The 15,172-nt window shown below is 42.9% G+C and overlaps 1 protein-coding gene across 5 annotated transcripts in view; it reads left to right on the top strand.

Annotated features, from left to right (window-relative positions):
* The window catches only part of DOCK11 (dedicator of cytokinesis 11), a 184,316-nt gene that overhangs the window by 64,855 nt on the left and 104,289 nt on the right, over positions 1–15,172 (top strand). For all 5 annotated transcript variants that reach the window (XM_059049650.2, XM_067023760.1, XM_067023762.1 and 2 more), the window contains exons 12-16: positions 1,161–1,373; positions 8,094–8,216; positions 9,724–9,806; positions 13,158–13,280; positions 13,484–13,560. In XM_059049650.2, coding sequence (XP_058905633.1) covers positions 1,161–1,373; positions 8,094–8,216; positions 9,724–9,806; positions 13,158–13,280; positions 13,484–13,560 — 619 coding nt within the window. The remainder of the gene's footprint in view (positions 1–1,160; positions 1,374–8,093; positions 8,217–9,723; positions 9,807–13,157; positions 13,281–13,483; positions 13,561–15,172) is intronic.

Below are 15,172 nucleotides of genomic sequence, written 5' to 3'. Positions count from 1 at the left end.
CCTCCTTATTTTTTTAAGATTTTTAACTTTGTTCTGAGAACTAATTTACTGCTTGCAAATTCCGTTGCTACATGTTACGATAAATTTGACATGGAAGAATTTCATACATGTCTTTTTGCCAGAATAGGAATGTGTTTTCATCTTGAGAGGATTCATGAAAGTCTTACCTATTCAAAATAGCAGGTAGAGTAGGTCGGCTCTTTATATTCAAGAGGGACATGTCTCCAGAACCTGGAAAGTCCTCAAATTTGTAAATTCTACTAGAGAATATGACTTCGGTGAAATTGACTCATAGCCATGAGTAAGGAACACCAAAGCCATGGAGGAACACAGATGCTGTGCAGTTAGCTCCGCCTCACTCACTATTCTCATAGGGTAAATTCATTCTGTTCTTCACAGAAAATTCTAATTATCAGCTGTCACGCATCATTTGAGCTGCTTAGGAATACTTGAAACTATGAATGTAAAATCGCCAGAGACTGCATTTTGTGTTCATCTTTTGGGGGGTTCTAGTTTGTCTTTGAAAAATATCCACAGTGATGATTTATTCTCTTACAAAGTAGCTGTGATGCACTAGCAGACGTTCGGTGTGTAAAGGGTTAATCTTTATGCCATCTGGCATGAAATTTCTCTTTGTGACCAGCTTTCAGATGCCATCTGTGGAGAGGAATCATGTCTTCCAAAATTGCTGATGAGGCAAAGCTTTTGTCAAGTAATTTGATGTTGACTGATATTAGCCCTTATTAAATGTATGATCCAGTAAGCTGTAACATAGCAAAAGGGAAGATTTATTTCTGCTCTGTAATACCGGCATTATTTTTGGGTAATTTCAATAAGCCTATGGAGAATTAAAATTTATTCATAGAACAGTTGAAGTTCTTTAAATGTGGCTTCCGATTTCTACTCATCATTTTAAAAAATTTATAACTTGTGAAATTATACCTGACAGAAGTTAAAATTTGATTGTCTGTTATTTAGAATGCTTTCTTATATGCAAAGGAGCCACAATGCAATTTTAGCTAAATGTTGAACTCAGAAAGGAACTGTAATCACAGAAACTTGAGGAATGAAAAAATAATTATTTTGTAATTTGTGTCCCTGCCCCCACCCCACCTAAAATAAAAGTCATAGTTTAAAAACGTGATGGTTTTCATCCCCAGGTTGAACCCTTTTTTATCAATCTTGCCTTATTTGATGTGAAGAACAATTGTAAGATTTCAGCTGACTTCCACGTAGACCTGAATCCCGCATCTGTCCGTGAAATGCTGTGGAGCCCTTCAACCCAACTGGCCAGTGATGGAAACCCAAGAGGCTCTTCACCAGAGTCTTTCATTCATGGAATTGCTGAATCTCAGTTGCGCTACATAAGGCAGGTAAGGAATGATCTTTTAGCCTTGATAGCACATTCAGAATAAGAAACAGAAACACGCTTGGGTTCCTTCATAGTTTCAGGCCAGTGTTTTCATTTTCATGGGCATTCCATCTCTTGTAAGGTCTGTGTATAGATGTTTTTCTGGTGACTGAAGTTGGAGGGGAAAAAAAGGAAACCAGCAAATATGCTAATAATACACTGGTGAAGTGGGACCGTGATGTGAATCTCGAAGTATTTTGTGAGATGGAATGCAGATGACACAGACACACCCCGTACCCCTGCGCATACTTTTGAGCAAGGCAATAAGTACCTGTAAGACTCGTTTCTTTGAAGAAAAAGTTGACCCTACAATAACCTTCCCTCCCTAACTCCCATTCACGTTCTGAGTAGGTAGTTTTAATGGAGCATACACTCTCTTTATTCAAGGAGTTCTTGTGTCACAGCTGTGATGCTACGCTCCCCTGTCCTCTCTGAGGCAAAGAATGCCCTTTGGAAGGAGCCTAACAGTTCCCTGGCATTTTGACCTCTGATCAGACTGGACACCAGAAGAGGTTAGGCAGAGCAGAATTGATGGTCTGCCTTCTAGACTTTTACAACTGAAAGGAAACTCGAGCGCGGCAGAGAATTAAAGTGGGAAGAAGCCGAACAAAGCAGCTCACATTGTAAGGAGATTTCTTTTACCCTAAATAAAAATGTTGTTCCTTTTTCTTCTGATTATAAAAAGAAATGCATTATCATGTAGAAAATTCGAACAATACAAAAAGTAATAAAGAAGAAAGGAAAAATCACCACCCGTAGACGATAACTATTAACATTTTGGCAAACGTCTTTCTAGGCGTCTCTGTTGTATATATATAAACACATACACATTGCGTATACTCTTTTGTTTTTTTTTTTTTTTTTTTTTTTTTTGCGGTATGCGGGCCTCTCACTGTTGCGGCCTCTCCCGTTGCGGGGCACAGGCTCCGGATGCACGGGCCTAGCGGCCATGGCTCACGGGCTTAGTTGCTCCGCGGCACGTGGGATCTTCCCGGACCAGGGCACGAACCCGTGTCTCCTGCATCGGCAGGCGGATTCTCAACCACTGCGCCACCAGGGAAGCCCTGCGTATACTCTTATACAGACTGTATCATAGTCATGCTGTTTTATACCTACTGTATTTATTCAGCATCGTGTTTATCCCCCTGTATCACTGTCTGGATCAGTCACATTCTTATTCAAGGCTAATCTGTTAGTCCACTGATTTCGCTCATTAGGATATTTCTACTTTGGGGCTATCCTAACGAACACTGCATTATTGCATCCTTGTGCTTACATGTTAGCTCACTTGTTGAATTATCTCCTTAGAATACAGTTCAAGCATTGGGGTTTTCAGGGTCAAAGATTATGCTCATTGATACAGATTGCCCAATGGCAGGGGACTTGACATGTGCTGTCACTCCCCTCTGTGGGCTGTGGATGTGTGGTCGTTTTTCCCCATGTTGCTCCTCATTCCCTTACATCCTCTTAGTTTGTTACTCAGGCTGTGGTCGTCACATACTTGAACATTCCACCGTGACGGCCCGTGCTTCGAAAAGCGAGATTGAGCAAGACAGTATCACGAGTATTTGGGAACCTGCTATTGAATTATATGTTTAAAATTTTCCACACAATGTCAAATAAGTCCTTCTAAGCCAATGATGTCTTTGCTGCATTAGTTCAATGTGCTCAGCTCTCTGTTCAATACAAGAAGTTGAAATTGTGGTTTCAGGTGTCATCCCACTTATAACGTAGGTCAGGAAGAAAATCGGCATTTTTTTGCGTATCTCCTGCGTGCCAGAGTTTTCCACTGGTGTCTCATGGAAACACCACTGTCTTGTGAAATAGGATAATTATTGCTGTCTTGCAGATGAGGAAACTGCTGATCAGGGAGGCTAAGTCAGCTGCCCATCATGACCTGGCTGGCAGTGGTGAAGGTGGGATTTGAGCCTAGGTCTGTTTGAAAGACCTCAGTCAACAACATTAGGCAGTATGTGATTAAGTGCTGCCGTGTATAACACAACGGGAGTGGAGGAGTTTGGAAGGTGAGGAGGGGTCAAGGGTCAGGAGTTGACTTAGAAGGCTGCATAGAAGATGTGGGACGTGAGAGAGGCTTCAAAGGAATAGATGAGAGCTGGAGAGGTGAGAACAATCGGCAGCGGCCTCAAATGGCTTTATCGTTTTGCACCCTTGTTCCAGATCAACTAAAGATACCAGGGAGCGGTCACTTGCTCCAATATTTGAACATTTTCTTTTGAAGAAGGCTTCGTCTTCATCTTCCTCCCGTTTAGGACTAGGATGCAGTACTGTGTAGGGAGAGACTGGATGTTAGCAGATCTGCACGCTAATCTCAGCTTATCAATTTTTTTTTCAGCAATGTTTTTTGCAGTATTTCTCTAGGCACTTTATCTGTATAAAGTCATTTAATTCTTACCACACCCCCAGTAAAGCAGGTCGGTCCTATTCCTATCCCCATTTTATAGATGAGGAAACTGAGGCACAGAGCAGTCAGGTGGCTTACTCAAGGTCACAGAGCTACTAAGACGAGGAGCAGGACCTGAGCCTGGGTCTAGCAGGCTCCAAAGCCCAGCTTTCCCCCCCTCTACTGTACTGCTTCCCTGTCACCCTAGAGACAGGGAAACAGCCTGGTTCCCCAGCATTCCTGGAAAGGGCTGTCTGGCAACCCCGTCACCTCCACCAAGGCTGTTCAGGGGGCGGTATGATCTGTAGAAAGAGGCCGCTCCAGGGCTTGGTGGACAGTGGGGGCTAGCGGGCCATTCTAGGCCCTCCCCATCTGCTCCTTGGAGCAACAAGGTGACCACAGGAAGAGGAGGAAGCTGGGTCCGTTGAGTAGTTTTGCCTTCCTGACACCAAACAGCCACTGTGACCAGTTACTTCACTCTCAGCTGCCTGGCAGTTCCTTCCCAGATGCCCTGACAGAGCTCAGTCCCCCGTGTCCCCCAAACTGACCTGTGGCTTGTGGGCTCCCCGCTGGGGGGCAGCAGGTGTTGGGCGCTAGTGAAAAGGAGGCACTCTGCCGTCACATGCCCTGCCGTGCCCTGGGGGCTAAGTGCTGGGGACTGGGTTGGGGGGACCTGGCCCGTTCTTTAGAGGGAGGGGGCAGTGAAGTGGGTGAGAGTCACCCTCTGGTGGGAGCAGGTCCATCCATGCCTCCTTGGTGGGACAGGAGGGAAGGGCCAGAGGCCTTGTCCTAAAGAGCCAGACTCCCAGCCCACGCAGGATTCCTGGGTGCTCTCCGGTTACCCTTCTGTGTTCCGGGGACAGGGGGAGAGCTCGAAGCCGGTGGGACAAGAGGCGAAGCAACCGCAGAGAGTCTCCCCCTGGACCGGAACCCTGGTCAGTTGGTCAGTGAGCATCTCTGTGCCTCAGCATCCTCATCTGTAAACTGGAGGTAACCATAGTACCTGCATCCGGGGTGACTGTGAGGCTCAGACAACGTGTGCTGTCCCTAGAAAGCACTCGGCCCTGTACCAGGCCCGCCGAGTTGGCTCAGTAAGACGTGGCTGCTACTAAGAGCAGTAGTAACAGTGATAACAGATAAACGAGTGAAAGCAGCTTTCTAATTTTAATCTAAGTGTCCATCAACAGCTGAATGGATAAAGAAGATGTGGCACATATATACAATGGAATATTACTCTGCCATAAAAAGGAAGGAAACTGAGTTATTTGTAATGAGGTGGATAGACCTGGAGTCTGTCATACAGAGGGAAGTAAGTCAGAAGGAGAAAAACAAATACCGTATGCTAATACATATATATGGAATCTAAGAAAAAAAACTGTCATGAAGAGATTAGGGGTAGGATGGGAATAAAACACAGACCTACTAGAGCATGAACTTGGGGATATGGGGAGGGGGAAGGGTAAGCTGTGACGATGTGAGAGAGTGGCAGGGACATATACACACTACCAGATGTAAAATAGATAGCTAGTGGGAAGCTGCCGCATAGCACAGGGAGATCACCTCTGCGCTTTGTGACCACCTAGAGGGGTGGGATAGGGAGGGTGGGAGGGAGGGAGACGCAAGAGGGAAGAGATATGGGGACATATGTATATGTATAACTGATTCACTTTGTTGTAAAGCAGAAACTAACACACCATTGTAAAACAGTTATACTCCAATAAATATGTTAAAAAATAAAAAAAACAAAAAACCAAAACCAAAACCAAAAAAACCCCAAATCCTTTATTCTCTCAGGATAAGTCCCCAACTCTCAAATCATCCTGAATAATTTTAAATTCCCTGAGTTCCCTGTACTATTTCTCACCTTTGGGTCTTGGCTCATATTATCCTTTCTTTATTCCTTTTTTCCTCTTCCTTCTCCTACTCCAAATATTTTCCTCCATATCCTCATATTGTTTGTTAGAAACATTTTAATTATCACCTCCTACAGGAAGTTCTTACTCTTCTCCAAGGCTAGGCTCTACTCCTGAGCCCAGTCTCTTACAACATTGCTGCTTTTATTATTGCAATAATCACATGGTACTATCACTCAGAGACTAGGTAGAGAGTGAGAAGTTTCAGATCAAAGAAATATCCTATTAAAGAAAATATCCGCCCTTTTTATTACCTGACGATTACATATTAAGAATTTATTTTGTTTGTACCTCTCCCTCCCCCACCCCAATATTGTCTCCCCTACTTAGAAACACTAGTTTTTTCTGTACATCTGTAAGTCTGCTTCTTTTTGTTATATTCACTTTTAGATGATAAATATTCGTTGCTTGCATCAGTGTGGGGAAACGGCTGTGTGGGGAAACGGCTGGCGTACTGGGCATATGGGGAACAATTGGCGCGCAGTGAATGTTAGCCATGGCAGTAATTGGTGTTACTGTTCTCGTCAAGCTGTATCGCGTGAGATGTTGGAAGCCTAGGTCAAGAGGCTGAGAGGCTCTGTATCGTCTGGAAGCCCTGGCTGCAATCTTCACCCACTTACTGCATGAACGTCTCTAAGCCTCAGTTTCTTAATCTGTAAAATGTGTATATCGTAGTGCCTGTGTTCAAGGGTTTTTATGAAGACTGAGGGAGATGGTGCACGAAAACTATCTAGCACAGTTATGTGACAATCAGAAAGCATGAGAGTGCACTCAAGGTGCACTGCTCAGCATACCTTCTGTGGGAGCCTCTCGCGCAGTCTGCCAGCTGCATGTCACAGCCCGGGCAGCATGCTCCTGGCAGAACCAAAAATCAAGTTCTGTGATCTTGAGACGCTTTGGGTTACTCTGGCAATAACCAGGTACCGGATGTGCATTACCTCATTTAATCCACTCAAGAAGATTACAAAAGCGCTCTTACTCTCATCATCCCCCATTTCATAGATGGGAAATCGGAGATGTAGAGAGGATACGACTTGCCTAAACCCATAAATGGTGGGGTCAGCATTTGAACCCAGGAAATTTGACTCCCCAAACAGTTTTTAACCACTTTCTTCCATGCTTGCTGCTTGGGAATTCAAAGCTAAATCAGCCATAATCCGGGACCCTTAGAAGCTGCTGGATTTGGGAGAATTACTTAGCGTCCTACACTCGGTTTTCTCTTCTTTCCTGTCTACCTCAGAGGGTTCTTTCTGGAACAGCTACCGTGTCTGAAATGCTTTGAAAACTGGAGCACACCATCTTCACATAGTTGGTAATACACCAAGCAGAAAAATGAAACTTGGTAGAGTCCCAGTGATGGATTTTTTTTTTTCCCTCCGGTATGCGGGCCTCTCACTGCTGTGGCCCCTCCCGTTGCGGAGCACAGGCTCCGGACGCGCAGGCTCAGCTGCCATGGCTCACGGGCCCAGCTGCACCGCGGTACGTGGGATCTTCCCGGACTGGGGCACGAACCCGCGTCCCCTGCATCGGCAGGCGGGCTCTCAACCACTGCGCCACCAGGGAAGCCCCCAGTGATGGATTTTTACACTTGAATTCATTTGTGTGGTGCTCCTTTAAGCAACGGACATAACCAACTAACAGACTCTTTGGAAGACATTATATTTGGAAGGAGCTGAACTGGAACCGGAGATGATATGGTGGTTCCACATGCCTTCAAAGAAAACTCACGGAACTTGGGTTGCATCTACATTAGTACCTGAGATAAAGTGTTTGGGAACAAAAGGAGTTTTGGATCCTCTGTCCTCTACCTTTACGTTGAGAGCACCAGAGCTCTTTAACTGCAGCAAAGGAATGTTTTCTATAGGATGATTCAGTTTTTATGTTAATACAGAGCAGTAAAGTATTTTCTTCCTTCTTAGCTATCATCAGTAGTAGTTAAGTATGAGTGAATTACCCTGGAGTTACAGGCAGTTACGTTTAAAAATGCATATCCGGTTCCGCTTCAGAAATACATGCTATTTTTGCACATGCCGCTTAAGCCAAACAATACACGCTGTACTGATAAAGCCTAAGGATGCACCTCGCAAACTCTCTGAACACAAGAGGCTAAGCAGCCAGGCTGACACCTATGCTTTGGGGACTAATACACGTGAAATTGGTGACAAAATAGAAAATCCATTTTGAAAGGAACGCTGGGAGCCTGGGAAACTGTATGAAAGGAAATGCTATCTATTGCCAGGGCCCTGGACATGTTCCTATGTTGAATATCAACATTCTGTGCTAAACACACCAGCAGGAATCACTAACCAAACAACTGTATATATGAGGTTACATTCAAGAAAAGTCTAACGGAAGGAATTTTTTCCAGGGAATTTTCTCAGTGACGAATCCACATCCTGAAATTTTCCTGGTTGCAAGAATTGAAAAGGTGCTCCAGGGAAACATCACGCACTGTGCGGAACCGTACATCAAAAATTCCGACCCGGCAAAGGTATTTATAGAGATCGTTTGTGAGCATTTCAGCCTGATGTAGAATTTGCCTTTTATTGATATTTTAAATGGTATCATCAATGATTCCTCCCAAAAGAAAACAAAAAACCCAAACCCCCCACAACGTTCTCACAGCATTGCAGTATTTTCTGAAAATGTTGTATACTATGTGAGTATGCATGCTAAGGCTTGAACGTGACTTTTTCCCCTTTTCCTTTATGTCCTTTTTACATGACGATCTGATTTTTGCTTGTTTATCAAAGTAAGAGCTAAAGGCTTTTAGGCAACACCTGTTCAATGATACCGTATCCTTGGCAATAGCTACCCTTTCTTTACTCCCAGCCCTGCAATACAGGCTTAGAATGTCAGAGCTGGGAGGATAAAAATGACCCAGTCCTGCAGTTTCCAAATGCCAGTCTGTACTCAAATTTACTCCTATCTGTGATGAAATGAAAAAAGAAAGACAAGATAGTGAGCCATTCATGAAACCTCAATGTATTTTATTCGAAGGGCTGTCCTTTATTCTGAGATTTTTGCCCTTCCTACTTTTTAAACATTACACCTGTCTGTCTTTCCTGAAACGTTGGCGTATGAAATGGCAGGGATTTTCTTTTTTTTAACCATCCAAGGGCTTTAAATGGCAACCTTCAAAATCGGCGACCCATGTAATCATCCAAATTTCTGGATCATGAATTCCAAACTTTTGGAAATTATTGATCTAATTCTCTTGTCTCATTTTATAAATGAGAAAAGTGAGGCCCAGAGAGGGAAAGCATTTGTGGCACAGTTCATTAGCGGCACTCCAGCTGCTGAGTATTTATAAGAGTTGATCTCTTATATGTAGCATTTAGCTGTGTGTCCAAATAGTGTTTATTAAGTGGGAGATGCTGAGGAGACCTATGACTGATTTGTGGGAAAAGAAACTCTGAACAGTATAGATAGAAGCCTCTAGCATTCTGTATCCCTGGGGGTGAGCATACAGGCAGCATTTTCACAGCCTGTTTAGACTCTATAGGCAGTTAATCTCCTTTGCCATCTCCCAGTGCCTGTGCAAACAGCAATTCCTGCCCACGCTAAACTAAATTGCATTGATTCTTGGTCATTTGACTTTTATCTTGGGAGTAAAAAGGTCAGTGGTACCCAGAACAAACTTCTCCAAAGAATGATGAGTGTCTGCCTGCTCATGTTGTGAAAGGAAATACACATTAAAACTGCTTAAATTTTCCCAGTAGTGGTCTTTGGTGCAAAACATGCCCTACATCTATTTTGTCTGTCTTCTGATATCTCAATGAGGGCTTTGTTGATGAGAAAACACAGAACTTTTAGGAAATACTTTCATCTTGAAAAGTGGGTGGCTGATGTGTGTTGTGTTTTACTTGTAGCTATTTCTATATATTGTTTTCCTAGATTTTGATGTTTTATATCAGCAAATCGGGGCAATTATTTTTCTGGGTGAGTCCCTGGTAGTTTGAACAAATATGATCCTGTCTTCTTATTTCTGCCCTTAGACAGCCCAGAAGGTGCACAGGACAGCTAAGCAAGTGTGTAGCCGCCTTGGACAATACAGAATGCCCTTTGCTTGGGCTGCCAGGTTTGTACAAATATAATCCTGACCCATTTATTCACGCTCATATGTGAAGTTGAGGGCTGTCGTCTTTCCCAGTAGCATTTGGAAGTCTGTTTCTGACAAGCCAGTTACATCTTGGGACAGTTGGGATGTGTCTCAGTCCATTCGGACTTCTATAATGAATTATTATAGACTGGGTGGCTTAAACAACAGACATTATTTCGTACCCAGAGATTAGAAGTCCGAGATTAGGGTGCCAGCATGGTTGGGTTCTGGTGAGGACTGTCTTCCAGGTTTTAGATATCCAACTTCTCCTTGTATCCTCACATGGTAGAACGAGGACCGGCTAGCTCTCTGGCCTCTTCTAAGGGCACTAATCCCATTTATGAGGTCTCCATCCTCATGACTGAATCACCTCCCAAAGGCCCTACCTCCAAATATCGCCTTGGGGATTAGATTTCAACAAATGAACTTCGCGGTGGCATGGGGCCGGGTGGGGGGGAATGATACAAACATTCAGTCTGTAACAGGATATAAGAGTTCTTTCTCTTAGAATTTGCTGTGCCTCAAAGACCTTTCATTTTTTCAAATGTCTTGCTTCAGGGAAATTTTCTTTGGCTTGGGTTACTGATCTGACTGACACCACTTAATTTTATTGCATTTTAAAGCAGAGCTTATTTGCTAAAGTGATGGAATTTTTTTCCAGAAAACCAGAAATTGTAGTGAATTATGTACAGTGTGCCCACTATTTCAGAGTTGGCTGGGTTTATGCTTTGAAAAGCTATCACAGAGTAATTCTGAAAAACATACTAAAAATGAGAAGGCAAAGAATGCTGTTGTTAGTGCAAGTGTATAATTACTTAATAGATTTTCCTGCTTTTTGATGACAAATTTGGCAACCCCTTCAGGGGTAGTCTATTAGGAAGTGTATTATCTATACCACATATCTGATGGTGGGTTACATGTTTTTTCTCCAGATCTTGCAAGTCTACCTACAGTGATGACTTAAAACGTGCTTCTTGCTTACTCCCCCTTTGAAGTACAAGTTCACTGGCTTGTTTGTGGTACAGCCTGTACAGCTCACTGGAACTTCTGGGGAAAGGGCACCATGTTCTGAATAATTCGATCACTTATGTTCAGTGGGTGCTGAGGAGTAGCATAAGGATAGGAGATTCTAAGTTAATTAACTCTTCTGTCACTATTTATAATCATTTCATTTGGGGGAAGGTCTCAAAATGCATTGTATGTTGGTAGACGAAAAGGCCCCTTGTCCTTGTTTTGCAGACGGGTAAGAATGATAGGCAAGGATAGGTCAAGGGCAAAGAGTAGTGGAGGGTGCTATATTTAGGCATTATAGAAGGTGAACTATGGCCTGTAAATATAAGCATGCTTAGTGATGCTCCAGCTGCTGTTGCTGTTATTATTTATAGGAATTAAGTGCTCAGTGTACAAGGCAAAGGTCTAAGTGTTTAATGTATACTTCCTTAAGAGGTGGGTCTTGGGGACTTCCCTGGTGCTCCAGTGGGTAAGACTCCACGCTCCCAATGCAGGGGTCCCGGGTTCGATCCCGCATGCTGCAACTAAAAAAAAAAAAAAAAAAAAAAAAAAAGATCCTGAATGAGGCAACGAAGATCCGGCACAGCCAAACAAACAAACAAATAAATAAATGCATACATACATACCCCACCCCCCAAAAAAAGAGGTGGGTAGTATTCTCCCCCATCTTAGAGACGAGGAAATTGAGTCACTGAAGTAAAAAAAAAAAATCCTTGCCCAAGTTCACATGGCATGTGTGTGAGTATGGCTCAGCGCTCATGGCATCTGAGTTCAGAGCCCACTCTGGACACCTGTGGCACACTGCCCCCCACCCCCCTTCAGGCCAGAGCAGTAGCTGCTTGATGCTGATTTGCCAGGAGAAAAATAAATTTTAAAATATTCAAAGTTAGAAACTTTGATCCTCAGTTCTGATGTGGAATTATGCTGTTTTTTTTCTACCTGAATTATTTTGGTTGTCAGCAGTTAACAGGAACTCACTCTAAAGGCGTGGCTGGGGTATTTAAAAGGTGTGTAATAAACCCCTGTTTACTGAAAATAAAAGGAGGTATGCGTAGAAGTAGGAACAATAATTAATGCCTCTAACCACATTTTCAGAGGTTCTGCCGGGGGAATTGTGCTTCTGGCCATAGCTGCTTCCGGTGTGTTGGGTGCTTGTATGTTACTTCCTGATTTAGCAGTAGAATAGCTGCTTGAAAAATGGAAGAGGGGGAGGGAATAATTCCAATTCATGTTGGAAACTTTACACATATATTGTAGACTCTATAAATTGATCTTAAATATCTCATTCAATTTTTATCAACTTTATTGAGAGATAATTTACCTTTGATTAAAAGTCACTTTTTTGTGTGTGTGGTACTCGGGCCTCTCACTGTTGTGGCCCCTCCCATTGCGGAGCGCAGGCTCCGGACGCGCAGGCTCAGTGGCCATGGCTCACGGGCCCAGCCGCTCCGCGGCACGTGGGATCCTCCCGGACCGGGACATGAACCCGTGTCCCCTACATCGGCAGGCGGACTCTCAACCACTGCGCCAACAGGGAAGCCCCAAAATTCACATTTTATATGTCCAGCTTGATGAATTTTCACAGATATTTACAGTCATAAAACTACCACCCCAACCAAGACAATAGAACATGTCTGTCACTCCAGAGAGTTTCCTCATATTCCTGTGCAGTCAGCCATCCCAGCCACACCCAGGAAACCACTGACCTTAGATGACTTTTACCTATTCTAGACTATCATGTAAGTGGAATCATGCAGTATGTACTCTTGCCTTTGGTTTCTTTTTTTTTAAGAATTTTTTTTGATGTGGACCATTTTTAAAGTCTTTATTGAATTTGTTACAGTATTGCTTCTGTTTCATGTTTTGGTTTTTTGGACACGAGGCATGTGGGATCTTAGCTCCCCGACCAGGGATGGAACCCGCACTCCCTGTATTGGAAGGAGAAGTGTTAACCACTGGACTGCCAGGGAAGTCCCTGTTTTTGAGTTTCATCCATAATGTTGTATCAGTTGTTCATTTTGAGTAGTATTCCATTGTAAGAATATACCACAATTTGTTTATTCACCTGTTGATGAATATCTGGGTGGTTGCCAGTTTGGGTCTATAACAAATAAATCTGCTGTGAACGTTCAAGTACCATGTGGAAATATGCCTAGGAGTGGAATTGCAGGATCAGAGGGTAGGTGTATGCTTAACTTCGGGAGAAACTGCCAAATTATGTTCCAAAATAGTTTCACCATTTTATATTCCCACCACCACTATTTTATCTTAATTTATCAATACTTTCGAGTTAAAAAATCCCTTCTGTTCCTGTTTTAGACCCATTTTCAAAGATATTCAAGGTTCTCTGGACCTGGATGGGAGATTTTCTCCTTTGTATAAACAAGACAGTAGCAAGCTTTCAAATGAAGACATTCTCAAGTTGCTCTCAGAATACAAGAAGTAAGTGTTTTGGAGTTACTGCAGTAAATCAGTATAATAGATGAATTATAATTTCTTCAAATTCTGAATGTGAGTCATATATGGGAAACATCAAATGCTTCGGAGCATTTGGATTTGGAAGCATTTGGAAGTTTGCAGAAAGTGTAACCAATGCACTTCTTAATCATCTTTTTAAGTATAAAATATTCTTATTTTACATCTAGGCCAGAGAAGACCAAATTGCAGATTATTCCTGGGCAGCTAAACATCACAGTAGAATGTGTTCCTGTGGATTTATCAAGTAAGAACTTACATATTGCAAATAAGCCTACAGAGATATGCTTGAATCTCAGGTTTTTATCTTCTCAGTGTTTTTCTTGAGGTTTACATGGTATATTAGTTTCCTAGGGCTGCTGTGAGAAAGTATTACAAACTGGGTGGCTTAAAACGACCAATTTATTTTCCTGTGGTTCTCGAGGCTAGAAGTCAAAATCAAGGTGTCAGCAGGGCCATGCTCCCTCTGAATGCTCTAAGGAAGAATCATTCCTCGCCTCTCCCTAGCTTCTAGTGGCTTCTGAGTATCCTTGGCATCCTTTGGCTTGTAGCCGCATCACTCCAATCTCTGCCTCTGTCCTCACATGGCCTTCTATTAAGAGCACAAGTCATTGGATTTAGGGCCCACCTTAATCCATTATGATCTCATCCTAACCAATTACATCTGCCAAGACCCTATTTCCAAATAAGGTCACATTCTGAGCTTCTAGTGGACATGAATTTTGGTGGGACACTGTTCAACCCAGGACACATGGTAGATAGTTACCGATTAGGAAGTGAATGAAGTTGATTTTATCAGGTGCTGTTTCATGTATTATATATGATGCTGTGAGTGTACTCCAGTGAGTTTCTGCTCCTTTTGCCTTGGGTAAGTTTCATCAACGAAGGGATCCAAAAGGAGGAGAATCTCTTTTCTTGTCCAGGGAATCTATGATCTCAGGAGACACAAACGACAATTTGCAGGAAATAAAATGACTTGTAAATATTTTAAAAATGTCCAATCTCGGTAATTATGCCACTAGCACAAAGGTAAACATTTAAGCATTGTGATGTTTTTGTTCATCTATCAGATTTACAAAAATGAAGTGGAATTGTCTAATGCTGGCTAGGTTTTGGCCAGGCACCGTCCCCCATCCCGAGTAGGAATACAATTTGGCAGTAGATATCCATGAATGTCCGTAACTAAGGCTTTCCATTTCTGAGATTCTATCTAGCCATTTATTCACCAAATAAGCATTTATTGAGTAAACTTTATTGAATACTTACCAGATGCTTTGAAAGTATGGAGATTACAGTCTAGAAGGAATGACAGACATTAAACAAGAAAACAAATAAATAAATAAGTTCAGTCTGTGGTTGGGCAGGCTGCTTTAACAAGGGTGGCCAATGAAGGCTCACCGTGTGACCCAGCCAGCATGTGGTGATTGGGACTGTACGTTCTGCTCTGAGGGTGTCACATATGTAAAGACCTTGAGGTGGGAGCTAGCTTGGTTTGTATGAACAGAAACGGAGCCAGTGTGGCTCTAGTGTAGTGTGTGACAGGCGCAAGGGAGAGTAGGAGATGAAGTAGGAGAAGTAGGAAAAATGACGTCATGTAGAGAATTGTAAAGACCGTGGTAACTCCTTAAAAGACTGAATTTCATTCCAAGTACCATGAGAAGTCACGAAAAGATTGAAGGAGGAGAGTAGCAGTTGACATTTTAAAACATCTAAGAGTATAATGGATTATTTTTTTCCTGAAGAAATAATTTGAAGTGTAGACAGGAGTTTATGCATAAAGGTGTTCTTTGCGGTGTTGTTTATATGGGGCGGGGGGATTTGGAAACAACCGGAGCCTAACACTGTCAGTGTGGTTAAGG

Source organism: Kogia breviceps, chromosome X (assembly GCF_026419965.1).
Source record: "Kogia breviceps isolate mKogBre1 chromosome X, mKogBre1 haplotype 1, whole genome shotgun sequence".
NCBI lineage: Eukaryota > Metazoa > Chordata > Mammalia > Artiodactyla > Physeteridae > Kogia > Kogia breviceps.
Note: the sequence above shows the minus strand (reverse complement) of the source record. Positions and strands in the feature narration are given on the sequence as shown.